Below are 24,643 nucleotides of genomic sequence, written 5' to 3'. Positions count from 1 at the left end.
TGAAAAGGCGTCAATAGACCTGAGAAATCCAGTTTCTTCATTTCGCTTGACGTCTCAATAAAGTATGTCGTACAACATGAAACTAAAGTTGGTTTAGTTGGTAGATTGATCAATTGGTTCATAAGGGTTTAGTACAGTTAAGGCTACAAATGTTGCCACAAAAATGTTATTTAATCATATTTATTTATTTCATTATTTGATTGGTGTTTTACGCCGTACTCACATATATATATATACATGTATATATATATATATATATATCAGTTCACTTATACGACGGCGGCCATTATTATTGTGGTAGGAAACGGACTACAGCCTGGGGGAAACCAACGATCATCTGCAGGTTGCTGTCGTACAACCGGAAAGAAAGCCAACATGAGTTGGGTTTGAACTCACAATTGCACTGGTCAGAAGCCTCTTGAGTAAGAATTATGAGGTTCCTACATGTTACCCGGAATTCAGCAAGTCTTGTGAACAGAACAGAACTACCATAAAACAGGATTTTCAGTAACATTTAAACCACCCCAACCCAATGCCACTTACCCGTCATGGAAAAATCATCAACAGCTCAAAATATTTGTAGAAAATGAATGAGTTTCTGATATTTTGAATACGTGGTATTCTATCAATTAGAGAGATAATGCCTTTGAAACTATAATATTACAAAGGTGTGAAATATTTCAAATGGCGAGTAGAATATGTGCAAAAGTGTCTCATTGAAATAAATCTTCTTTACTTCAATAGGGGTTGCCGCCGTCGCAACACCTGTTGAAAAAATGCAACCCCTAATGAAATACGGGTTATGACTGCAACCCCTATTGAAGTAACTGTTTTAATAGGTGTAGTTTATTTCAATAGGGGTTGCGACAACTGATAAAAGTAGCCATCATGACAATCCTCACAATGACTTAGTATGCCTATAATGTACCTGTAATTAATATGCCACTTCTAATTTTTTGATTCAATCCACAGCCAAATAAAACACAATCATGCTAATAAAAACATCTTGACTTAGACAACATGTACTTGACCACTACTTGTCCAATTCTTGCTCCTTGCTGTGTCATGGCCTGTATCAGGCACATGCATGTAACTGTTACATGTACCACAATGATCATACTTCATGTTCCTCATCATGTGAATGACAGGCTTCACACAACATGAAATTTCGAGTAAACTTCTCTGGCCTGCCATGGCTTGGGAAATTATTGACACTGGAAGTGTTGTGAGGATATTCTGGGGGTGTTTTAGGCACTCTGAATCCAACACCTGTTGATCGCTCGATAATAATTCAGATGTGACCATGCACCTGACTAAGTTCACCATTTCCTACTCAAACTAACATTTATATGATCACAGGCCACAAACCTTGTTAAATTAAAATTTGTGTACTTTGTAGGACTAGGCCAGCAGCTTTTTCATTCACTTTTGGCAATTAATTCTTAAGTCACACATGAACTAAAACACATAAATAAAAATGCACTTATTACATACGAAGGATGTTTGTGATCAATTCCTCCTTACAGACACTGAAAGGTACATGTACCTTCAACAAGGAAGGGCGATCCCATTATCATGATAGCGGAGATGAGTTGCAAATAATTTCGCACAGGTAATGTTTACTCAAGGTACTAACCTACATGCAGACACAAACACTGGCTGGCCATGGATCACCAGTTAAAAAAGCTCACAATGTACAATGTACATGTATATATGCAAAAAAAGAAATGGATCATAACTAGTAACTATAGGTCAATCTCAGTCTAAATACATTACTGTATATTATTGGTTAATACTGTAATTTTTTACCTCATCTAATCTTCGTCAGTACCGTATAAAACATCAATAAAATAAACAAATAAAGAAATCTTAGTCTGGTAACTGAGATACATGTAATTTCAGACACATGTAACTTGAGACATACATATACACTTAGCTGCAATAGTAGGTTTTACCAAGATAACTTAACATGTGGATGCTCTTACAGCATATACATCTTAACTGACCTCATAATTTGTACACACATTATCTTACCAGTTAGTACTTCCTAATGACAATGACAAAAAAATTAGTGCTACAATGAAAACAAAAGCTACATGAAAACCAGCATGCAAATTTCGGGGACATATGAGGCTACTTAAAAGGACTACTAAAATGTCATGTACATGTGGTACAAAGTAGTACGCAATGGTATTTAGTACGAATTGGTATCTAGAATGCAATGGTATTTAGTACACAATGATATTTAGTACATAATGGTATTTAGTACACAATGGTATTTAGTACACAATGGTATTTAGTACACACTGATATTTAGTACACAATAATATTTAGTACGCAATGGTATTTAGTACACAATGATATAAAGCAGGCCCACAGGACTATTTGCTCGCATCAACCAGTTAAGAAAAGGCACTGGTACTTTGCAGCCCTGGCCTATATTAACATGACTGACAAACACACTGCCTCTTGAAATATATTGAAATATACATGGATGAAACATACATGCATGTACATGTACTGCCTGGCATAGGCCTATTATTGTATCAGCATGGATACACATCCCAGTTTAAATACTGTGTTTCACCTAAAGTTTACCTTTCTTCATTAAAATGACATATTTTGATTGATTCTGACTAATTCATCCACCAGTGTTTTTTGTGAAAAAAATATTTCTTCTTATCAGAAAAACACAAATGTTGGCATCAAAAGTAAATGCATTTTTTAAGGCCAAACTTTGTACTGTATCAAATATATGATTGGAAGAGTTTATATATACAGTGTATGTAGTATAAGGGACAAAGACTTACACTATATTTACATCTAAAGGGGGTGGTCTATTGAGCCTCACTGAGCCTCAACAGTTGCCTATAAAACCAGGACATAGCCCTATGCTGAAACACAATAGGTCAGCCCTGTTAACAGATATGGTAGATGCTATCAATTTGTGGCTACTGTATGGTGAAATGCCAATATGAAGACCTCACAGCTGCTTTTATAGCTTAACTCTGCACAGTCACTAAATGCTCACATGTCAAATTAAGTCGTATAAATTCGTATGTATAATATAGTATAGTATAATAAGTGTGGCATTTCATCCATGTACATTACTGTAGGTCACGGCCTTAGAGTGGGAATTTGTACAGATTTCTCCTGCTCTCTCAATGCTTGTGTGACCCTGCTGACCGTAAGCGGTCATAATGCTCATTTATTGAGTAACACTGGCTTTCCACCAATATGGTGCCCATATCAGCACAGGCTGTATGTAATGTGTGTGAAATTTCATCAGCAACATGCCAAAGGTCTGTGGTTTATGTTAGGATTTTCTCCACCCATAAATCTGACGGCCATCATTTAAGTGAAAAATTCTTGAGTCTCAACAAGCAATAATTGCCGGCTATGATGGTCAAAGTGATTGATAACTGCAACTAGCAGACCTTCAGCAAGCCAGATGGATTGTAGTAATTATAAATGTATCATAATAAAGGGGCCATATTGCAGATACGAAGCAACTAGTCGCTGACTAATCAGACAGCATGTTTGAATCAATAAAGCTGCCATTGTTTTAGTTATGAGTTAATATCATGCATGTTATTAAAAGGTGTCATTTACAAGTACCTGGTCAAGTGGAAAGGTTGTGGTGAGGTGACAGAGATACTACAGATAGGTGAGGCAACTTCCTTTAGGCTCTGTGTCCTCCACTCAACTGAAAATTTTCACACAATGAAATATTTTTAAAAAATATTCTGAGGAGTTAAATACATATATGCCTAAACACTTTTATAAAAACACTTCAATGCCTTTATGATAAACCGTGGCTTGCCTTTATGATAAACCGTGGCTTGTGACTCCCACACATTAGCTCTTGCCAGTACAAATACCTTTCTCTCAGTGTTGACAATACACAGTATATATGCACAAATATGTGGGCCTACGCCATGAGCAATAAGTAACAGATGTTGCTATATTCTCTGGTCATAATATAACAACTGAAAAGAAATATCTTGAAAAAAATTTACATATATTTTCTATTTGGACAACTGCTATTCAATAAACCAGGGTTCCGCAAATCAATACCTGTTAGTATGTGTCAGTATGATAACGTGGACATTGGTGATATATTATTTTCTTATATGATTTGATGTATTCAAGGAATTTCCACTTACATACATGTAATGGAAGTCAGTTTAAATTTATGAGTGGAGTAAATCAGAAAGTTCAGGGTTAGCAAAAAATGCCAGACCTTGGCAAGGTACTAATCAATTTTTCCACCTGTGACCTACAGACTTATCATGACAAGCGTTCTTCAAACAACCTGAATGTAAAATTCCAATGCTTCACTGTCTGTCATACTGTCTAGCACACAACCACTGAGCTGAGAGCAGGCAAATTCCTTGTCCAAGCTGCTGCTGCCATATGCAATGGGAACATGACATATTTTTTAATCCTTTAATCCCATGAGGTGGTGCTAATGCGAAGCTGAACCTCGAGCCTTTTTTTCGTCAATAAAAATTGTGTATGGTATTAATTTCTACTGTAAGGTTGACTTTTATAACGTCATATTGACAAGAATGATCAACTGGGGAATGAACGTTTGACATCAATAAAATAGCGTCAAAGTCGTACTGCTGGGCTTTTGACAAGTGCCCATTGATTATATCTTTTGGAAACAGATGTACCTCACTGTCACACAATCCATTTTCCAGCAAGATTTTAAAAAAAATTTATAATTGTAGTGGACACATGCCTCAAGGCACCATGATTAACTAGAAAATCTAATTTACAAAGCTTTGTGAAAGTGGGTCCAGAATAATAATTCCATTTAAAATTCAGATGTGACACTGGACAATTGAAAATAAAATTCATTCTTAGTATCAGTTTGTTTCAGCTACATACATGTAAAATGCAGTTATAAACCATCACGGGGCTGGCTGACATGTACTACTTGAGAGCCGTCATAAGCCATATAGGGCGAAATGTAGTTTCCTGAACATCATTAACAACTTCCACTTTCCAATCAAAATCTGATTTTCCAAAAGCTACACACACACACACACACACACACACATATATATATATATATATATATATATATATATACATATTTTCATGTAAATGCATACGTTTTTTTGAAAACTTGATTCTTACATTCATATTGTTATATCACTAAAACAATAGTAAAAGTGTTATTTCCAACAGCAAACTGAGTTTTACTCCTGCTTGAGAATTAGCACCTAGTTTTATATATTTTAGCACTGTTACCCTTCACCATGTCCACGCACATATACTTGTAAACTTAAATGTGTGTCATCATATGTACAGACCGAGACTTATGCACACACAAGTAGGCAGCTTCTGGCATTCGATTACTCTCCTATTCAAGCGCTACAAAAAGTAGACCAGGCTTTGAAAGTTAGGCCACTGTACATCAGCCACAAAAATTCAAACATTAGGGATTGCATGCTGCATGTAGTCATACAGCCCTAGTACCCACCGTAGCATGCTTAACTCCCACAATGCATTATGTTTTCATCAAGCAGTTAAGTGTGTAACAGAATATACATGTACATGTACAATGTAGATGCCACTTGAAATTTCTGACCACATAAGTTTCCTGTTCTTATTAATCCTGATATTGATCGAGATATGCATGCAGATGTATGTTACTTTGTCCAGTTTTTCCTACATGTAGATATTCCGCTCTATATAGAAAGCTGCACCATGCACTGCACAGTCATGACAGTGTGACATATATACATACAAAAACGTGTTCATGCCTTCACTGAAATCATTCAGAATTATTTCAGTTTTTGCAGGCTCATGCAGTCATTAATAGTTTGAGCACCTGACAGTTTGAATCAACCATTGCTGTCTAATCAGTACAGTATAACAAACACACAAAAGCTGCTGGGAGAATTAACTGCATCAAACAAAGAATTACAGGTGACAAGGTTCACAATGGATATATTCCTCAACCACAGGTGTAACTGGGGATTCAAGGTCTCTATGAGCCAGTGGGTGACAAGACACAAATGCCCGAACAAAACCTACGGATACTGCTGTGAAGCTCACATGACTGTCCTTTATGATATTTAGGAAAATGATATCGCACAAGCAAGTGAATCACCATCAAATCAAATGTCCCAGATAGTTCACACAAAGTCAGCCGAGTCTTACAGACTTTTTTGTTGTAAATGTACGCTGTACATGTTTGAAAGCTTCAGGTTTCACTTTCAATTCGCTCCTTCATGCACCATATATGAAAAGCCTCCAGTTAAATCATAACATACATGACAGATGTTTCATCTACATGTTCAGATGTACTTTCACAATATTATGCTGTTCATAATTATACACACTGAAATTTGTTTGAAAATATCATAATCCCATGCAGGCAATTTTATTTTATTCTGTACACTAACATGCTATATGTATATCTGACTAACACTGGCAATTTTCATATACATACACAGAGTAAGAGAAAAAAAAGCTAAATTCTGACAGCTTAATAAAAACTAAAATTGAGGAAGTGATGATTGATTTATTTATTTAATTGGTGTTTTACACTGTACTCAAGAATATTTCACTCATACGACGGCGGCCAACATTATGGTGGGAGGAAACCGGGCAGAGCTCAGGGGAAACCCATGACCATCCGCAGGTTGCTGCAGGCCTCTCAACGTACGGCCAGAGAGGAAGCCAGCAAGAGCTGAACTTAAACTCACAGTGACCACATTGGTGAGAGGTTCCTTGGTCATTATGCTGCGCTAGCGCACTACCCAACTGAGCCACGGAGGCCCACAGGAAGTGCTGAAATATACTTTATGTTAAGCTACATGTGAAACTCATCATCTTTATCTGATTGTTTTTTTTTCATAAAACATACTCAAGAAGACTTCTGTGCCACCATTCATACTTCAAGCATTATGGTGCAACAAAAAAGAGCCTGGGGGAAACCCATAACCATCGGCAAGTTCATGGCAGCTAGACTTTCCCAGATACAGCTGGAGAGGAAGCCACCATGAGCTGGACTTGAACTCACTGCTACTGCATTGGTAAGGGTCATTGTGCTGTGCTATCTCCCTAACCATCATGACCACTCTGCCATCGAGTTCCCATGAAACTCATAAACAAGGAATTGATAAATACATGCCATATGCGTGTAACATATGTTAAAACATCTTTAACATCACATATGGCATGCAACATATGTTAAAACATCTTTAACATCACAGTTATCAAGCATATTTGAAATTTTCAGTCCTCCTGGAGTGACCATGAACATCTTTTTATCCTCTAAGCTGAATTTGGCCATCAGAACTTTACATGTACACCGAGTACTAGTCACAAGCCTGTATATTGCCCTGACTCATGTTATCCTACACAAAGTTTGTGCATGTTATAAGCACTTAAGTATATGACACGAATGATGAGCTACGCTTGCGTTAGATGATGCCTTTATATCATCTTAGAACATCATTAAGCTCTTAATTTATCCATGCTCTTATTCTAATGAAGGCATAATTAAGACAGTACAAGTGGGAGGTGAAATAAAAGTGTCCTTTCATACAGGTCGAAGACAACATTCTCTAATAACTACATACATGCACATACATGGAATTTGCTGTATGACAATGGGCTATTGCTTACCTGAACAAGTAAGCTATACATTGTATTATCTATAATTAGGTGAAACACTACATGTGCATCTACAGTGTATAAGTAACATGCTCTCCATCAAGAACAAATGATAACAAAAAAATATATGTAAGTCCTATTTATATGTACAAAAATCTAGATAACTGTAATATATCCACAGTATATGTGCAAACATGTAGATCTAATGTACCAATACTGCCTGTGGACAAAGACATGTTTTACCTTTGTTGCTTATGGCCTTAGTGACAAGCAATATGATAGAGATTATCTAACACTTGGCGTTTCTATAAGATTAACATAGTTAGCATGCAGCTAAATCAATAGTGGAAAACATAAGAGTGACATAAATTATAAACACAAAAGTTAACACATGTTGCTTTTTCTCTCTTTCCTACACGATGCAGAATCCTACTCTGACTCAGCTATTATTAGGCTCACTGATTTAAATTTTTTAATCTGCTTAATATTTATCAAATTTGGATACTGGTACCCTATTAACCTAAACTTTAAAAAAAAGCAATATATCCATTTAAACACTGTGTTTTTATTTACACAAATTCCCATGACTTCCATGTATGACGGCCACATGAGAATACCCTTGTCAAGGACAATTACATTGGGCATTTCTAAAGACAAGGCATTTTAACTAGTGTAATTCTTCAAGCTTTTCACATATTTGCAAGGTGTTTTATTTAATCTTATTCTGAAGGCATTATTCTTTGTCGATTGCTAAAATTATGCTTTTTTGGAGTCTTTGAATTGGTCAATCCAATCAATGTAGATTTGTCTCCAAAATCAAATTAAAAATGTGCATAAACTGCATTGAAAGTTGCTCTTTTACATGTGAAATGGTTAAGGATACTTGTAAAAACCAGAGTAGCATTCCCCTGTCAGAATACATGTAAACATATTCATTCATTGTATCATCACATGAGCCATCTTCTGGCAAATAAGATACAGCAAACTGGTTTATCTTGGTTTCATCTTACTTTATCATGTCATCTGTGATTTTAAACAGGTTTTCTCTCTGTTTTTACATATATGACTGCACTATTTAAACAAACACTCTAATGTCACACATAAATACAAGATACATCTACATTTGTATGTGTTCAATTTATATGGCAGAATAACACAGCTAAAGTGTTTCGTAACTTAACCCTTTTTCTGTCCTTTATCTGATATAACTTCAACAATTTTTACAGAATTAATTTAATGTGGAAATTGATCTACAATAAATGTACATGCATTCTGATGACTGCACTTACATATTATTGTCATGAATGTCAATAAAATAACTCACTTTAGTTTTTCAATCATCATTTCTAAGTGTAAATGCATACATGCTCATAAAATCATTTTTTCCATATTCTAAATAGTTAAAACATATAGCAATCAAATAAATAATCCACTGAAATGAATCTAAAAACAATCAGATATTACTATATCTCCCCCACAGCCTTGCGTGTTTAAATGAGGCACCATTTTTCAGAACAAATGAAAATGTACATGTAGGTCAAAATATCTGCAACAAACATCAAGCCCCAGAGACAACTAGTTAAATCCTCTCAAAACTGCTTCATACTAGATGATCGCATGCAAGTCTTCTAAAGGGCAGTAAACTAGATCAGTCAACCTTTGAACGACAACCAAAATTATCAAAGTGCATTATGAAATCTTAGCACTACGATCTACCGAATTCAAAAGTATTACGTACTACTTGTCTGGCCTTACAGCCAGAGACAGATCCTGCTATTCTGACAATACAGTCACAACAGCCTAAACGGTGAGTATCAATATTACACACAAAATGGTCAATAGTCAAAGAAATGTTTCTATGATAATTTCAAATGTCATTTCAAATATGTGTTGGATATATACATTTTTTCTACTGCATATATTGGGAAATCAAGAAATCATTTAATGCTGTCTTCTATCAAAATTTCTTTCATCTTAATAAGGATTTATCCACCTTCACATGAAGCAATTCCAGCATAGCCTTAAAGTTTAATATGTGATGACGCATAGATCTACATGTAGGCCAACACATAGCTAAATTCTTTTATCTAGGCAGATATCTGATTGCAATACTTGTTTTCCTGAGATTTGCCTTTTTCACCCCAAATGTCAATGTTTGCTACCAGTGACTAACATGGCGACCCAGTAAAAGGTCATTCTATCACCTGTTTTGTATATCATACATGCTTCCATCGAGTCAAAGATCACTATTTGTATATGCACAGGTATCATTTATAACTATAACCTTTGGGAGGTCAAGGCTAAAACATACTGATTTCAAGCATTTATAAGACCATCTAAGCACAACCAAACCACAGGTAAATTTACCAACCGACCAGCGGCATACGTGTGCATGTATAGACGTGGACATGAATTGTGATCAACTGCTTCGGTGAAGGGAGTACGGCACGTTGTGCAGAGTGTTCTCCCCTGAGAGTTTTGAGTCTACAGCGAAGGTTGATCATGTTGCGCCCGGGAATCCCGTCAGCCCAACCGCCAAAACTTTAACCAGTAAGAAGTGGTTTGATAAGAAATCTGAGCCGATTTGAACTCGGTGGAATACTCGGACTGATGACCGACATATCTCAGTAAGATGTAAGCCACTGATAAAACATAGCCAGGTCTTGTTGCAAACTTTCTTTCGTGAAACAGATCGAAGTGAACGTTGGTGTGAACACGGCGAAAATGGCCACTGCATCTGCAAGCCGACTGCGAATAGTGGCTTCGAAATCGGGACAGTTGAAGCCCAACAGCGTAAGTATACTATGAATTCGCCATGATGAGATCTAAGTGCAAGCCCTACCATGAAAACAAGCCGCTTTCAGTTTGCCACCAGAGTTGCGCGGACACGAATTTATGTCATATGATATGCTTGGTCACGCTTGTAGCCTACCGAATCCAGAACTGTGATTTTGCTAAAACAGTAAAACTTAAAGTTCAAGGCCGTCCGACAAGAAATACCCTTCTAAAAACCTTCTATGTCAGTCTCTTACCTGTAATTGTCTTATCTTCTGTCCATTTGGTTTGTAATCCGTTTGATAGGATTATAATTGAGGAGGGCTTGTCTGTCGGATAACTGTAATGTCATATAACTTCTAACACCAGCTTATCCTGTCACATGATGTTTAGTCGACGCCAGTGTTTTGGCGCAGAATGGCTCGCGCTGGTGGGCGGAGTCGCTAGAGGTCACGGGATGTCAGCGTACATCCAATCAAATTTTACGTGTATCACTTTTGACCTTTTGATGTATAGATGGATTATAAACTGACAACATGTGTTATCTGGCTCTTCACAGTTCACCAAAGGAAACAGAAAGATGTCATCTATCACAGCACCACCAGAATGCTTGAAGAAACGTTTGAATTTCCCCTTGAAGCATCTTTTGGGACCAGGGCCAACAAACGTTTCCCCTCGGGTCCTGGCAGCCAATGCTTTGCCACTTCTTGGGCATATGCACACGGATTTCTTTGAGGTTAGTTAATTTTGTTTACATGTATTTACCATCCATATGGTGACGCCCACTTACACACGTGCAGGATATTGGACATTCACTCGATGTAATTAATTCATTAACCTTTTGTGTGAAATGTCAAATCCATAAGAAATTTCAGTGTTAATATTTACCAAGCCTTTGGTACAGCTACCCAAAAATGAAAATTAAATATTTTTCATTATTTAGATGTACAGGGTAGATCTAATCAAGGAAACTAAATCTCTGCTTTAGCTGCTGAATATCATAATTTTGCAGCAATGTTATAGCTGCTCTGAGCAGAGCATTGGCACCATCTGTGGTTAGGGGAGGAGAGTACTGGAGATGTAAAAAAAAGCCAACTTAACCCAAGTCATGTAGGCCTTGAATAAGAATTTACCATAAAAGAAAAATGAAGCTTTTAGATACGAAATTCTTTCTGGAAGAGTAATAGTGTATAAAACTGGAGAAATCTGCAAAAATCAGCATTTTGCCCATGTATATATCCTTGTATTTGTCACCACCTGCTCCTGCAAAGAACCAAGGTGCTAAAACTTGAACACTCTAACTAAAATAGAAATCTTAGGTAAATGAATTATTTGTAACAGCTCAGGGCAACTTTCTTCATGATTAATTAATAATGATATTTATTTTATACTTGCTACGTTTATATATGGGCTTACACTGTTCCCAGCAAACACACACACTGCATGAACTTATGATTATCTCATCTGTTTCTAATCAAACATATGGGCATGGCATAGATTTTATCTTTATTGACTTCAATGTATATCACTTCTACATGCACCTGTGGGGAGTCACATGTAAGTCATCCATGTTAACACTGCTCATATGACCGTTTCTGCAGTCTAGGATGGATCATTTCCAATTGAACATATGTGGTACACATAAAAAGAAAATGCAAAAGTATGTAAAATGTCACAGATGTTTGTTTCCTTTCTACCACTAGTACTAGTGTAATACCACTCTGGTATGAATTGTTGGTGGTAATAAAGAAAAGAATCTTCTATGAAATTTTTGCTTATGTTGTTGAGGATTTTTTGTAATATCCTCTTTCACATTACTGTGTTCCAGCAACTTGTTTTGATGTGATGTTTTTTGTTGTTTGTTGTTATTCAGTACATTGTAGAGATTATTATATACCCATTTTAATATCAGACATTGTATCTTTGGTATGACAATCTCAGACTGATATCTATGGTTGATATGAAAGTGTGTTTATCACATTGTATTTATCACAAATTCTTTCATTGTCATTGCAAAATTGATCCATCATTGTTAAACCTGAAAAGTGTTGAGCTTGCATGAAATAAAACAGGTAAGTAATGGTCAGTTCATTTGTATTAACTATACCCCAATTTTGTCTAGAAAATGAACATCTGACCCTGATATTTCTCTGATAATTGCATTTTTGGATCTAAGAAGAAATGTTACTGCCTGTCTACGTTATAGATTAACTGCTCATAATGTATATGGATGTACAGTAGGCATAACAGTCTGACAGGAAATGCCGATGTGTTTAATATAGCAAATATTGATGCATGTATCTGACCTCACTGCATATAGTCAAAGCATTGCTTGTGAGAGGCAGAATCTTCGGTTGGATTGGATGAAAGACTTCAAAATTGTAAAAAAAAATAGGTATTTCATTATTTTAAAGTGATCATAAAGTGATTTGCCATGAACTAGTTGGTGTCATTGTTGTTTTACTGGGTGTTCTTAGCATGGTGTTCTAGTGATACTGCACCAAGCATAAAGCACCTATAAGACTAGGCGGATAGAAGAAAACACTTATGGGGCATGACACAAATGATGTTGAAAACAATATTGAAGGTAATTTCTATATAATTCTACCACGCTATTAATTAAGGGCCGTGTGCAAATATACATATTAAATTGAGATGACCATTCAAACAACATCGAGTGTGTCAGCAACACACCTGGCGGTACGTTTACCACCCTGGGTAATATCATTTCAATCTGTTTATGTCTACAAGTAAAATAATTTGAGTTTGTTTACTTGTTAGATTGAACTGTTGGAATTTCCTTCAGTGACGAAAGTATTATCTCGCACAGTTTATAGATATTTGCTTCAAGACCTTCCAATCTGAGCTCAGCAGTATGACATCATAATACATGTACAGTAAACTTTTACATTCCTACGTCACGCGACAATGAGACACAGTGTCATACATACGCTATATTGGTCAACTGCTACAGCCTAAGCTTGCCGTTGATTGGTCTAAAATGCATGACCTCTGAGGAGGAAGTAAAACAGAATGGCATCATGAAATATGCAGTTTTTCCCACATTTTCTTCAATTTTGGGGTAGAATAGACTTTAACATCTTTGTCTTGGTGTTTGTTGCGTAGCCCGATATCGCTGAACCTTGTTTCGTACCTCATCAAGTCTCTCGCATGTTGCGCATTCTCAAGATTTGACTCAGTTAAACCCTTAAATACACAATATGTGAAATGTATGTTTCAGATTCTTGATGAAACAAAAGCCGGAATTCAGTATGTTTTCCAGACCAAGAATGAATGGACGTATGCCATATCTGCTGCAGGTAAGAATGAATGAACATATGAAATATTTGCAGCAAGTAAGAATGAATGGACATATGTCATATCTGCTGCAGGTAAGAATGAATGGACATATCTGCAACAGGTAAGAATGAATGGACATATGCCATATTTGCTGCAGGTAAGAATGAATCAACACATGCCATATCTACTGCAGGTAAGGACGAATTTACTTATGCCCCATCTGCTCCAGGTAAAAATGAATGGACATATGCCATATCTGCAGCAGGTAAGAATGTCATATCTGCTGCAGGTAAGAATGAATGGACGTGTGCCATATCTGTTGCAGGTCAGAATGAATGAACATATGCCATATCTGCAGCAGGTAAGAATGAATTTACATATGCCATATCTGCTGCAGGTAAGAATGAATTTACATATGCCATATCTGCTGCAGGTAAGAATGAATTTACATATGCCATATCTGCAGCAGGTAAGAATGAATGGACATATGCCATATCTGCTGCAGGTAAGAATAAATGGACATATGCCATATCTGCAGCAGGTAAGAATGAATGGACAACGTCATATCTGCAGCAGGTAAGAATGAATTTACATATGCCATATCTGCTGCAGGTAAGAATGAATTTACATATGTCGTATCTGCTGCAGGTAAGCTTTGAATGGACATATGCCATATCTGCTGCAGGTAAGAATGAATGGACATATGTCATATCTGCTGCAGGTAAGAATGAATGGACAGATGCCATATCTGCAGCAGGTAAGAATGAATGGACATATGCCATATCTGCTGCAGGTAAGAATGAATGGACATATGTCATATCTGCTGCAGGTAAGAATGAATTTACATATGCCATATCTGCAGCAGGTAAGAATGAATGGACATATGTCATATCTGCTGCAGGTAAGAATAAATGGACATATGCCATATCTGCAGCAGGTAAGAATGAATGGACATACGTCATATCTGCAGCAGGTAAGAATGAATTTACATATGCCATATCTGCTGCAGGTAAGAATGAATTTACATATGCCATATCTGCTGCAGGTAAGAATGAATGGACATATGTCATATCTGCTGCAGGTAAGAATGAATGGACAAATGCCATATCTGCAGCAGGTAAGAATGAATGGACATATGCCTTATCTGCTGCAGGTAAGAATGAATGGACATATGTCATATCTGCTGCAGGTAAGGACGAATGAACATATGTCATGTGCAGCAGCTCTCAGAAAATTACGATATCACCTACAAAATATCTGTCTCAGTTTGGTTAATAGGTCGTTTCCATATAAAACTAACCTACTCTTGTATGTGACAAGTGTATAGCAAACCGAAAACAAAAGACTGTTACTTTCGTTATTCAGCCATTTTATTGTAACATTTCAGCGGTTCCACTAATTGAGAAATGTCATATCCATATTTATTTAGAATTCAACATTTTGATTTCATATTCATACATTAAATGCCTAAATACTGATATCCATTCATGCTGATGAGTAAACAGTTGCATCAAGCAACTGTTGTTTGAGTTGTATTCATTTATTTCATTCATGTTTTACACCGTACAGAATAATATTCCATTTATAGGATGACAACAATATTCTGGGATGAAAGCCTGGGAAAAACCCACGACCACCCGTCGACTGCTCACAGATGTCTCACATACGTTTGAAGTTTAAGAAGGATTGAATCACCTGTGTTTAAGCTGTTAATGTCTTTTGATAACAGGTCATGGTGCTATGGAAGCCGCATGTTGTAATCTATTAGAACCTGGGGAGGTGGCGCTTGTAGGTATTAATGGGCTCTGGGGGCAAAGGTTTGCAGAAATGGCAGACAGAAATGGTGAGTTCTGTGTGTGTCTAAACAGATTCAATATACATGTATTATTAATATCAACACATATATATATAGATAAGTAATTATTTTTCTCAGTATTGATCCCAGATTCTCATGGCTTTGTTGTCATGCTAATTAGCTATTTCGTACATCTAAAAGTTCCAAAGCTGATTTACTTTGTACTTTCCATCGTTGGAAATATTCAACATTAATTTCCTAATTTTGCTTTATCACATGCTTTGACAGAAATGTTTTTCATGAAATACAATTTACTTTGTTATTGTCACAATTTGACACTATTCATTGTGGGAGATCTAAGGTTGCTAAGTTGTCTCCCCTTGATTGCCACTTGTGTTTTGGGTTATCTCCCCTGATCCTGACAATAAATAAAATGGAAAATATGCTAGATCTGAATACATCTTATTAATTTTGCAGGTTGTGTGGTTCAAAGAATGACCAAACCTCAGGGACATGTGTTTAGTATGGATGAAATAGAACAGGTAGAAAATGTTAGACAACTATTTTTGATTATATTTATTATAACATGGGTACCTGAAAAAGGGTTTAAAATAAACAAACAACGAAGAGGATTGAGGAAGAAAGATTTTGTGAGCTTTAGAAGTTCCTGAAGAATAGCGATGTCAGTTGTGTATCTAAAAAATGATGAGACAGCTGATAAGTAAATTAATGTCAACAAATGTTACTTAACATATTTGACAAGTTATATGATATGAAAGGACTATTTTTATTTTAGCGACAAAAGAGTTCAAACTCGAAACTCCTCAATTAACTTTAATAATGATAATGTTCAGACAAGAACAAATTGTGGCATTAATATTTCCAAAACCTTTTATCTGCCGGATTATTATTGGAAAATTAAGGAGGCTTTTTGCTACAAACTAGCCTCTAGTGCAGTTAAAAACTGGAAATCCTTTGGTACATTAGTAATTAGCAGTAATATACATGGGATATCCAGGGATTCAAGAGAAAGAACTCATAGCGTTTTCAAAGTCTTTCTGCTTTCGGAAAATGTATTCAACAGAGAGAGTGACAAGAAGTGCAGACCAGCTGACCCTGTGTACAGTCATGTAATAACAATACAGATATTTGCAATTTAATAAAGGATACTGATAATTTAAGACTGAGTAATGAAAAACCTGCGAATTTAAATCTTACCAGGGCTTGAAGGAGCACAAGCCAGCGGCGTTGTTTCTGACCCAGGGGGGAATCATCAGGGTCCACCTGTCACCCTTTGGAGGGGGTTGGGGAGTTGTGTCACAAGTGAGTAGAAGGTTTGCACGGATAGGTCAGGGAATATTCTATAAATAACCATGAACAATACAAAGTTTAAAAATTTGAAAAGAATGTGAATATGTTAATTGGAATACTGGGTTACTGCCAAGCAATTACAGTGTATCAATGAGGGACTTGTCATTGTGTCACTGAAATTTGTGTTTACTTAGAGTATTGTGTTAATCATTTTAGTTGCAACTATATTTGACCACACAATTATATATTTGTTTGATTATGGATTAACACGGTTCTGAGAAAGGTTTGACTTAAAAGATGATCATACTTTATGAATGGAATTTACAACTGAACCACTCTAGCCATTTCTTAGTTTTGTTTTGCCATTGTTTGGCCTTTATAAATTGGTCAGTTTACCTTGAAGATTATGGAGTTGACTCTCAGAATTTCTAAATTTGTTTTGATGGGCATTGTTTTGTCTAGACATACCCCTTTGTTATTTTACACTTTACAAAAAGTTGTTTTTATATGAACATTGGTTAAGCTTTGCCCTGATTTTCCCCGTTGTTGCTTTTTTTCTGTTTGATTTTTTTAGAGCATCACATAGTTTTGCCTAAGTACTTCAGACTTTGAGAAAGCATTAATATAATATTGTTATTTTTCTCACAGACATAACTGCCTGTTGGTGGTAGACTCAGTCGCAGCCTTGGGTGGAGTCCCTCTCTTCATGGATGCTTGGGGTAAGTCAATCATGTGGCCATTTTGCAGTCTAGCGTTCACTGAACACTATCTTGTCTTCCACCAATATGGTGTGCATACCATTACGTCACATGTTTGAAAGTTTGTCAGTGCCTCGCTATAAAAGGTTAGTGATGTATATGGGAAGAATTCTTGATCTAGGTATCAAACAACAATCAAAGGAAAAACAAATAATATAAAACTGATGATGCTGTCTTATTTGTTTCCTAACCTGTCAGGTATTGACTGTCTCTACTCCGGGGCGCAGAAAGTTCTCAGCTCACCCCCTGGGGCTAGTCCAATCTCCTACAGTGAAAGAGCCAGGTATTTGTACTACTGTACATGTTAATGTGGCAGGCCTGTGATGCCTAGAACAGTGAAGCACTCCATGAAAACAGATGAGTAACGTGGTGTTACAATAATGCTAAGAACCTTCATATGTCAGGCATACAAGAGACAGACATTTAAATGTAAACCTACGGATGAGGAATCATTTTTCACTTATGTGATGAGGCCCTGGTGTTTCCTGAATTGTTATTTGTAATTTTAAAAAATTTAAGGGAATTTAAAACAAAGATAAAGAAAGCAAACAAATAAACAAACATGCATTTGACAGGCCTACCTAGTTGATATTTATAAGAATCATAGGTATAGAAGACAAAGTGTTAAATGTTTTATTGAAATTCTTGTATTGATAACTCATTTTCTTGGTGGTTTTGTTGTTGCTGAGATGCTATAAAGTCTACCTTTATTTTGACTGCAGACAAAAGGTTCTCAACAGAAAAACAAAGCCAAGGTCATATTATTTTGATGCTATGGAATTAGCCAATTATTGGGGCTGTGATGACAAACCAAGGAGGTAATACTACTTATCATTAAGTGAGGAAAAAATATATTTGGAAGCTTTGTCTAGGTGAAGTAAATTGTCCCAAAGATCTTTTTTGTCTTGTTCTGAATCATGGTTCATATTGACAAAACTTTACAGAACTGACTTTTAACAAGAATCTCTTTATAGATGGTTTACAACGCCATTTCTGAAAATATTTATTTATATGATTAGTACTTTATGCCGTTTTCAAGACCATTTCACCTATACGCCGGCGGTTAGCGTTATGGTGAGAGGATACCAGGAAGAGTCCACGGGAAAATGCACAACCATCTGCAGGTAGCTGGAAGAGGAGGCTCCTTGGTCATTGCGCCGCGCTTACAATGCGTGCCTCCTCATCCATGGAGAGACTCCCATTCTGAAAATAGTCACAAGAAAACTAGTGTTCAAAATTTCTAAACATCATGCCATAACAGAGTGCAAACGTATTCTTGATACCATGTTGTGTACAGTGCTTGCCTGGGATTGTTTACCAACAAAAACAAGGAAACTGGTAAATGTTTTTTTTATATATTTGGTAAACTCTCTGTATGTGGCTTCTACAACTACTTTTACATATTTCACTGATGTTTGACCCTGTTCTCCAGAACTGTTCACCTAAACAACTGCATTCAGTTTAAGATGTATGTGTTTTGCTTGAGGAGCAAACATGGGCAAGTAAAAGATAGATTTTTAACAACCTGCCGTAATGGTGTGAGGTAACTTCATGTAAGACCATGCATCTAACCATCAACCTCTCATTTCCACTGTGGCCTATAGGGATATTGGCGGCAAGGGGATCTCAAGTATTACCTGTTTTTAATCAGGCTAATATAAAGACATTGTATATGCAGTAATTCCTATAAGTCAGTGGCTGTGTTTAAAATTAGTTACTATTTGGTGACCTGCTTACTTTCTGTTTTAGATACCACCACACTGCACCCATCAGTACAATATTTGCTATCCGAGAAGGCCTGGCCAGAGTAGCTGAGGAGGTATGTGCATGTAGCTCTGTTAGTTCCAGGGATGATATTATTGTATTTTCACTACAATTATATCAGCAAAAGTTCACAGAAACTTATGATAACAACTGGAAATTTAAGGCAACAGAAAGGCCTACATAACATACATAAATTGTGAACAAAACCTAGTTTTGGTTTTATGTTTTGATGCAGAGTTTTGTATTAGCTCCCATGCTGACCTCCATGTCTGTGCAAGTAAATCCTGTCACTAACTGGCAGTGTCTGCATGTGTTGTTTTTTTCGAATTGTGCTGTGCAAGACAAACTTCAGAAAAGATAGATTAACATGTACAAGTAGGTTGGATTGTGGCACATATCTACTTGTTTTCAGACAGCACATGTATTGTAGAACTATTGTTATTTTTTTTTTTTTTTTGGTCAAAGTAAGAAATGGTAAATGCTTTTTTTCTCCAGGGATTAGAAAACATGTGGGCCAAACAAAGGGAAGTAACTCAGGTGTTGTATGACGGACTGGAGAGGCTAGGACTGGAGCTGCTGGTCAAAGATAAGGTAGGTGAAAACACAGGTGGTACTCACACTGTACTGGTCGTCTTTTTAGGATAGGCTTCACTTCCAGTGTTTAAGAAATCAAATATTCTGGGGCGATATATATTAAAGTCACTGTTATTAAAACACTGAAAGAGTAAGCAACATACACACAGGAAGAAGAAAAATACTGTCCTTTTTGATGTATCAAGTTATTTGATTACTGGTAGTGTTTAATGTTTGATGTTGTTTTGACCTGCATGATTACTGTCAGGTTTATGTGTAAAGGAAACCAGAGCGACTGTTGTCCTTTACCAATGCTTTAAACAATGCTAAGATACTGTGCAGCTGAATGTATTTAGGCACTGGTCATCACATTTTTATAGTAATTTTATTTTGTGTGCACCATTTGCAAAAAAAAAAGGTTTTATAAGACGGAGGTTAAAATGGTAATCGGATATAGTCTTGTGCTGAGTTTGTTACCTTCCCTTTGTACAGAAAGTGTGGTAATGTAGTCTTTAGAAATACTTCTTATTTTAAATGACACAAGGTACTTCCCACCTCTTATTCAGTAACTCTGCTCTTTGTTTCAGTCAATTCAGTTGCCAACAGTGACAGGTATTAAAGTCCCAGATGATGTAAACTGGAAAGTTGTGTCTGACTTTGCCATGAAAGAGTAAGTTAAAAACGAGATTAGTTTTGATGTTAGATTGGACATTCTACTGTAAACCTGCCTTGAAACCAGAATGATGAGCAGTCTAATGGGTTCTGAGACTCTCTGAATTCAGGCCACTAGCCCTTGTCCAGTGAGGGTACACAACTGAATAGAACTTCATCTAAAACCATTGTGGTTGGCTGGGGTTTTATGTAGGGAGGTTTATCAGGTACCCGGTGAGTTGCCATGCTTTCCCAGACCAGTGATCCACAATATCATTGTGTTCAGACAAATGATCTTGTGTGTGGCTTAGAACCATATAACTAAATTTGACAAGAATTAGTGGAATAATTTTGAATACATTGTTAAATATTAATGAAATAAATCAAAAGAATGAAAGGATGGACTTTATTTTTACCAGGTACAATACTGAGATTGCTGGTGGTTTAGGTGATCTGGCAGGAAAAATCTGGAGGGTGGGACTGATGGGATATAACTGTACCCCAGATAATGCAAGGCTGGCCCTGAGAGCCTTGGAGGAGGGACTACAACATGCCAGAGCTCAGGTGAGTGTAGACAGGTACACAGAGGTGTGCTCAGGGAGCTAGGATGGGACTGATGGGGTGTAATTGTACCTCAGATAGGTTGGCCCTGAGAGCCTTGGGGGAGGGACTACAACATGCCAGAGCTCAGGTGAGTGTAGACAGGTACACAGAGGTGTGCTCAAGGAACTAGGATTGGACTGATGGGGTGTAACTGTACCTCAGATAGGTTGGCCCTGAGAGCCTTGGAGGAGGGACTACAACATGCCAGAGCTCAGGTGAGTGTAGACAGGTACACAGAAGTATGCTCAGGGAGCTAGGATGGGACCTATGGGGTATAACTGTACCTCAGATAGGTTGACTACAACATGCCAGAGATCAGGTGAATGTAGACAGGTACACGTTGGTGTGCTCAGAGAGCTAGGATGGGGGCAAATCTGTGAGCGGAGGTTTTCGTCATAAACAAGTCTGCTGTCATATGGATAAACCTGTTTTGTTTGTTATATGTGGGGTCTCCTCCAAACTCCACTTCTATAACACAGATATGTTAACCACTTGGTTTTATATCATTAGCAGTTAAAATCATCTGGAAGGTAGTTTAACATGTCATCTGTGTGATGGGAAGCAGAAGGAGTGGTAACTTACACTCTGCTTCTTCACTGCCGGAGATTTTCAGTTGTATGTCAACTGTAAAAGAGATATGAGAGTTGTGATGTAAAAAGTTTATTTCACCTTTGTTTTTCACAGAAATGAAGCACTAAAAACCATTGTATTTTTATTTATGTACAATGTACAGTACTTATTCTATGTACATGTACTCTATAATATAGATATGCTAGTGGTTATGTTAATATGTTGAATTTTACCTCTTTTACTCACAGAAATGAAGCATCGAAACTAACTGGTGCGAAGGTCAAGGTCAGCCTGTTTATCATCCGAAGACGGATGCACATGTACTGAAATGTGATTCCAACAGTCATTCAGCATTTTACTTGTACATTTACAAGATGGGAAAATCTGTACATCTGCAGAAAATTTGAGAGGCTTCATGTCAATGCACATGTAGCGCAGAGACTCCACAGAAGATCTCCATTACCAGAACATATGTATTGCTTGCTGAGAAAAATTTTGGGCTAAACTAGCGGAAGATGTTCTTATTTTTGGTACCAGCATCCTCATTAACATGATGGGTGGTAAAGCATTTTGAAATTACGTGTAGGTATGAGTGTCAGATGTTGTTTATGTTGAAAATGGCCCAAAAATTCATGCATGGAATTAAACAAAACAGACGAAAGCAAAAAATCATGCAATCTCAATAAAACAAAATGTCTCAAATGGAGCATTTGATGTTGACGTTTGTGAGTATTGTACTGTAATTCTTCAAACTTTTCACATGTATGGAGAGTGTTGAAGCATATTCTGATGACATTAGTCTGTGTGGACTGATGAAATTATACTTGTTTTGAAGCCCTGAAATTGGCCAATACATCCAATTTAGTTTTGTCTCCAAAATCGTACTAAAAATGTACATAAGCCGCACTGAAATTTGCTCCTTTTAGGTTATACTGTTTGGATTATGTCACCAAGGTTCACCATAGTTCTTTCAATCAACTGATGATTGTCCTACTTTACTTCTGTCATTGTGTGCTGTGTCATTACAGTACGTAAGTACAGTTGTTAGAGTGTGAAAAATTAATCGTGTGTTTAAGTTTAAATGATGTGTATATGTTGAGACATTATCAGATCAATGGGCTATGTAAACTTTTTGATAACTATAGTTATTGCAAATCCCTAATTGATTCAAATGTATAATTTAATTACTTTTAAAATTTATGAAGTGTAAGAAAATATTGATAAATTATGCAAAGACCAGTGCTGATTGGAAACATAAGTCATTAGTACAAGCCCCAAAAGAGGGTCAGAGTAACAAGTATACTATTACTTAAAAAGTAAAAACTAACATTTCTTCAATGCAACAGAAACAAATGTGAAATTTAATAAAAATTGAAATTGCATGCCAAACTGAAGGGTTTCTGCACTTGTTCAAATATTGCTTTGTGATACCTACCCCAGTATTTTCACATACCTTTGGAACATGTTTCAACATTTTATCTTATAATGAATGTATCCCCATGCATGCATATACAGTCTACACTTAAGTGTATTTTCGTTAATAACGTTGTTGTTGTAAACCTCTGTCTTTATGTACATGTATGTGTACCTGTTTGAAGGTAAACTGTGTGTGTCTAAACATGTGGCAACATACAAGTGCAAATCGTATATATCACCTTCTGTGTCAAAGGGCATCACATTAACCAAAGGTCAATATGTCATCAGGCATACTATAAATGTATAAGGCAGAAAATATATTTTTCGCCATGAACACACCAAAAAAAATTGAACAGTACTTTAATAAAGATGATATGGAAATCATGTGTTGGTTGCTATATCTAAGTTTTATATGATCTATAAACATGTATGTTGTTAATAAATGAAGCCTGTGTAATGTGGTGTCAAAATGAACATTTTTTTTTTACATCTCTGTTACAGTAGTTACTTTGATTGAATTTACACAACAAATGAAAATTGTGGCTGTCTTTTTGACCAATGATTTTACATTCTTCATGATTTTGGAATGTTTTTGACTTTGACCAGTGTCAAAGTGTAATTTTTATTAATGTGTCCTGCTCAATTTGTTAATTACTTCACAGAGTTCACCAAGATTTACATTTGCTTACAGTGTAAGCTCATCTTCTGATTGGAAAGGTTTACTTTTAATTTTTCCAAATGTATATGTACATGTACAAAGTACATGTAGGCCTTCATGTTTTCAGATTGTTGACATATCATTGTAATGTTGTGATTACAAACTTTTGCAAGGTTAATGAAGTGCAGGATTATCAGCATATGGAATGCAAGTGTGATGGCAAAGTTAATTCTGCTTAATTTGTCATAACTGTTAATAGTCATACATGTATGTATGCGTGTCAAATGTCTTTATATCTTACAGGTTTTATTAATAAAATGTCACCTTCTAAGAGAGCACTTTGAGCTACATGTATTTTATGTTGATTGTTGGAAAAACAGTTAATAAAAGAAGACATAAAATTCATGTAAACTTTGGATAATAGAGTGTGAAAAGCTACAGTTTTTGTAAATATTGTGTTCAGTATTTTTTGGATTTTCTTTTAAAGAGAAAAGGACATTTGAAAATAATTTTTGTACAATAGGTATTTGAGACCACCTCTTGGTATATATTGGCTTTGCATAATAATTCTAACAATAATAAATAAATTCACATTTATTTTAATAAACATTGTCATAATTCGGATTAAACATGTGTATATGTATGAACACAAGATTACATTCAAATACATTTTTTAGACTTACATCACATCCTTATATATCTATAACATTATTATTCCAAGGCTAAGATGATGTGTAGGCCTGCCAAGAGGTGGTAACCATACAAAAAATATTTTCAAACACTCCTTTCTCTTGAGAGAAAAATCTGGGGGCAAAAATTATTTGTGAATCC

At 36.2% G+C, this 24,643-nt stretch overlaps 2 protein-coding genes across 2 annotated transcripts in view; one reads left to right on the top strand and one right to left on the bottom strand.

Moving 5' to 3' along the window:
* LOC135474722 (rho guanine nucleotide exchange factor 10-like protein) overlaps nucleotides 1–10,983 on the bottom strand; it is a 33,275-nt gene extending 22,292 nt beyond the window's left edge. Inside the window, exon 1 of the mRNA XM_064754288.1 lies at nucleotides 10,671–10,983. The gene's annotated coding sequence lies outside the window, so the exon portion shown is untranslated. The remainder of the gene's footprint in view (nucleotides 1–10,670) is intronic.
* LOC135474723 (alanine--glyoxylate aminotransferase-like) lies at nucleotides 10,091–24,160 on the top strand. The gene is given in 15 exon segments (XM_064754289.1): nucleotides 10,091–10,431; nucleotides 10,973–11,149; nucleotides 13,655–13,733; nucleotides 15,443–15,556; nucleotides 15,986–16,050; nucleotides 16,730–16,771; nucleotides 16,773–16,831; nucleotides 17,468–17,538; nucleotides 17,776–17,860; nucleotides 18,300–18,395; nucleotides 19,327–19,396; nucleotides 19,837–19,932; nucleotides 20,502–20,584; nucleotides 20,985–21,129; nucleotides 21,987–24,160. Coding segments are annotated over 15 exon segments (1,257 nt in total). The 5' UTR covers nucleotides 10,091–10,362; the 3' UTR covers nucleotides 21,993–24,160.
* The last annotated feature ends 483 nt before the right edge of the window (nucleotides 24,161–24,643 follow it).

Source organism: Liolophura sinensis, chromosome 9 (assembly GCF_032854445.1).
Source record: "Liolophura sinensis isolate JHLJ2023 chromosome 9, CUHK_Ljap_v2, whole genome shotgun sequence".
NCBI classification, from domain to species: domain Eukaryota; kingdom Metazoa; phylum Mollusca; class Polyplacophora; order Chitonida; family Chitonidae; genus Liolophura; species Liolophura sinensis.
Note: the sequence above shows the minus strand (reverse complement) of the source record. Positions and strands in the feature narration are given on the sequence as shown.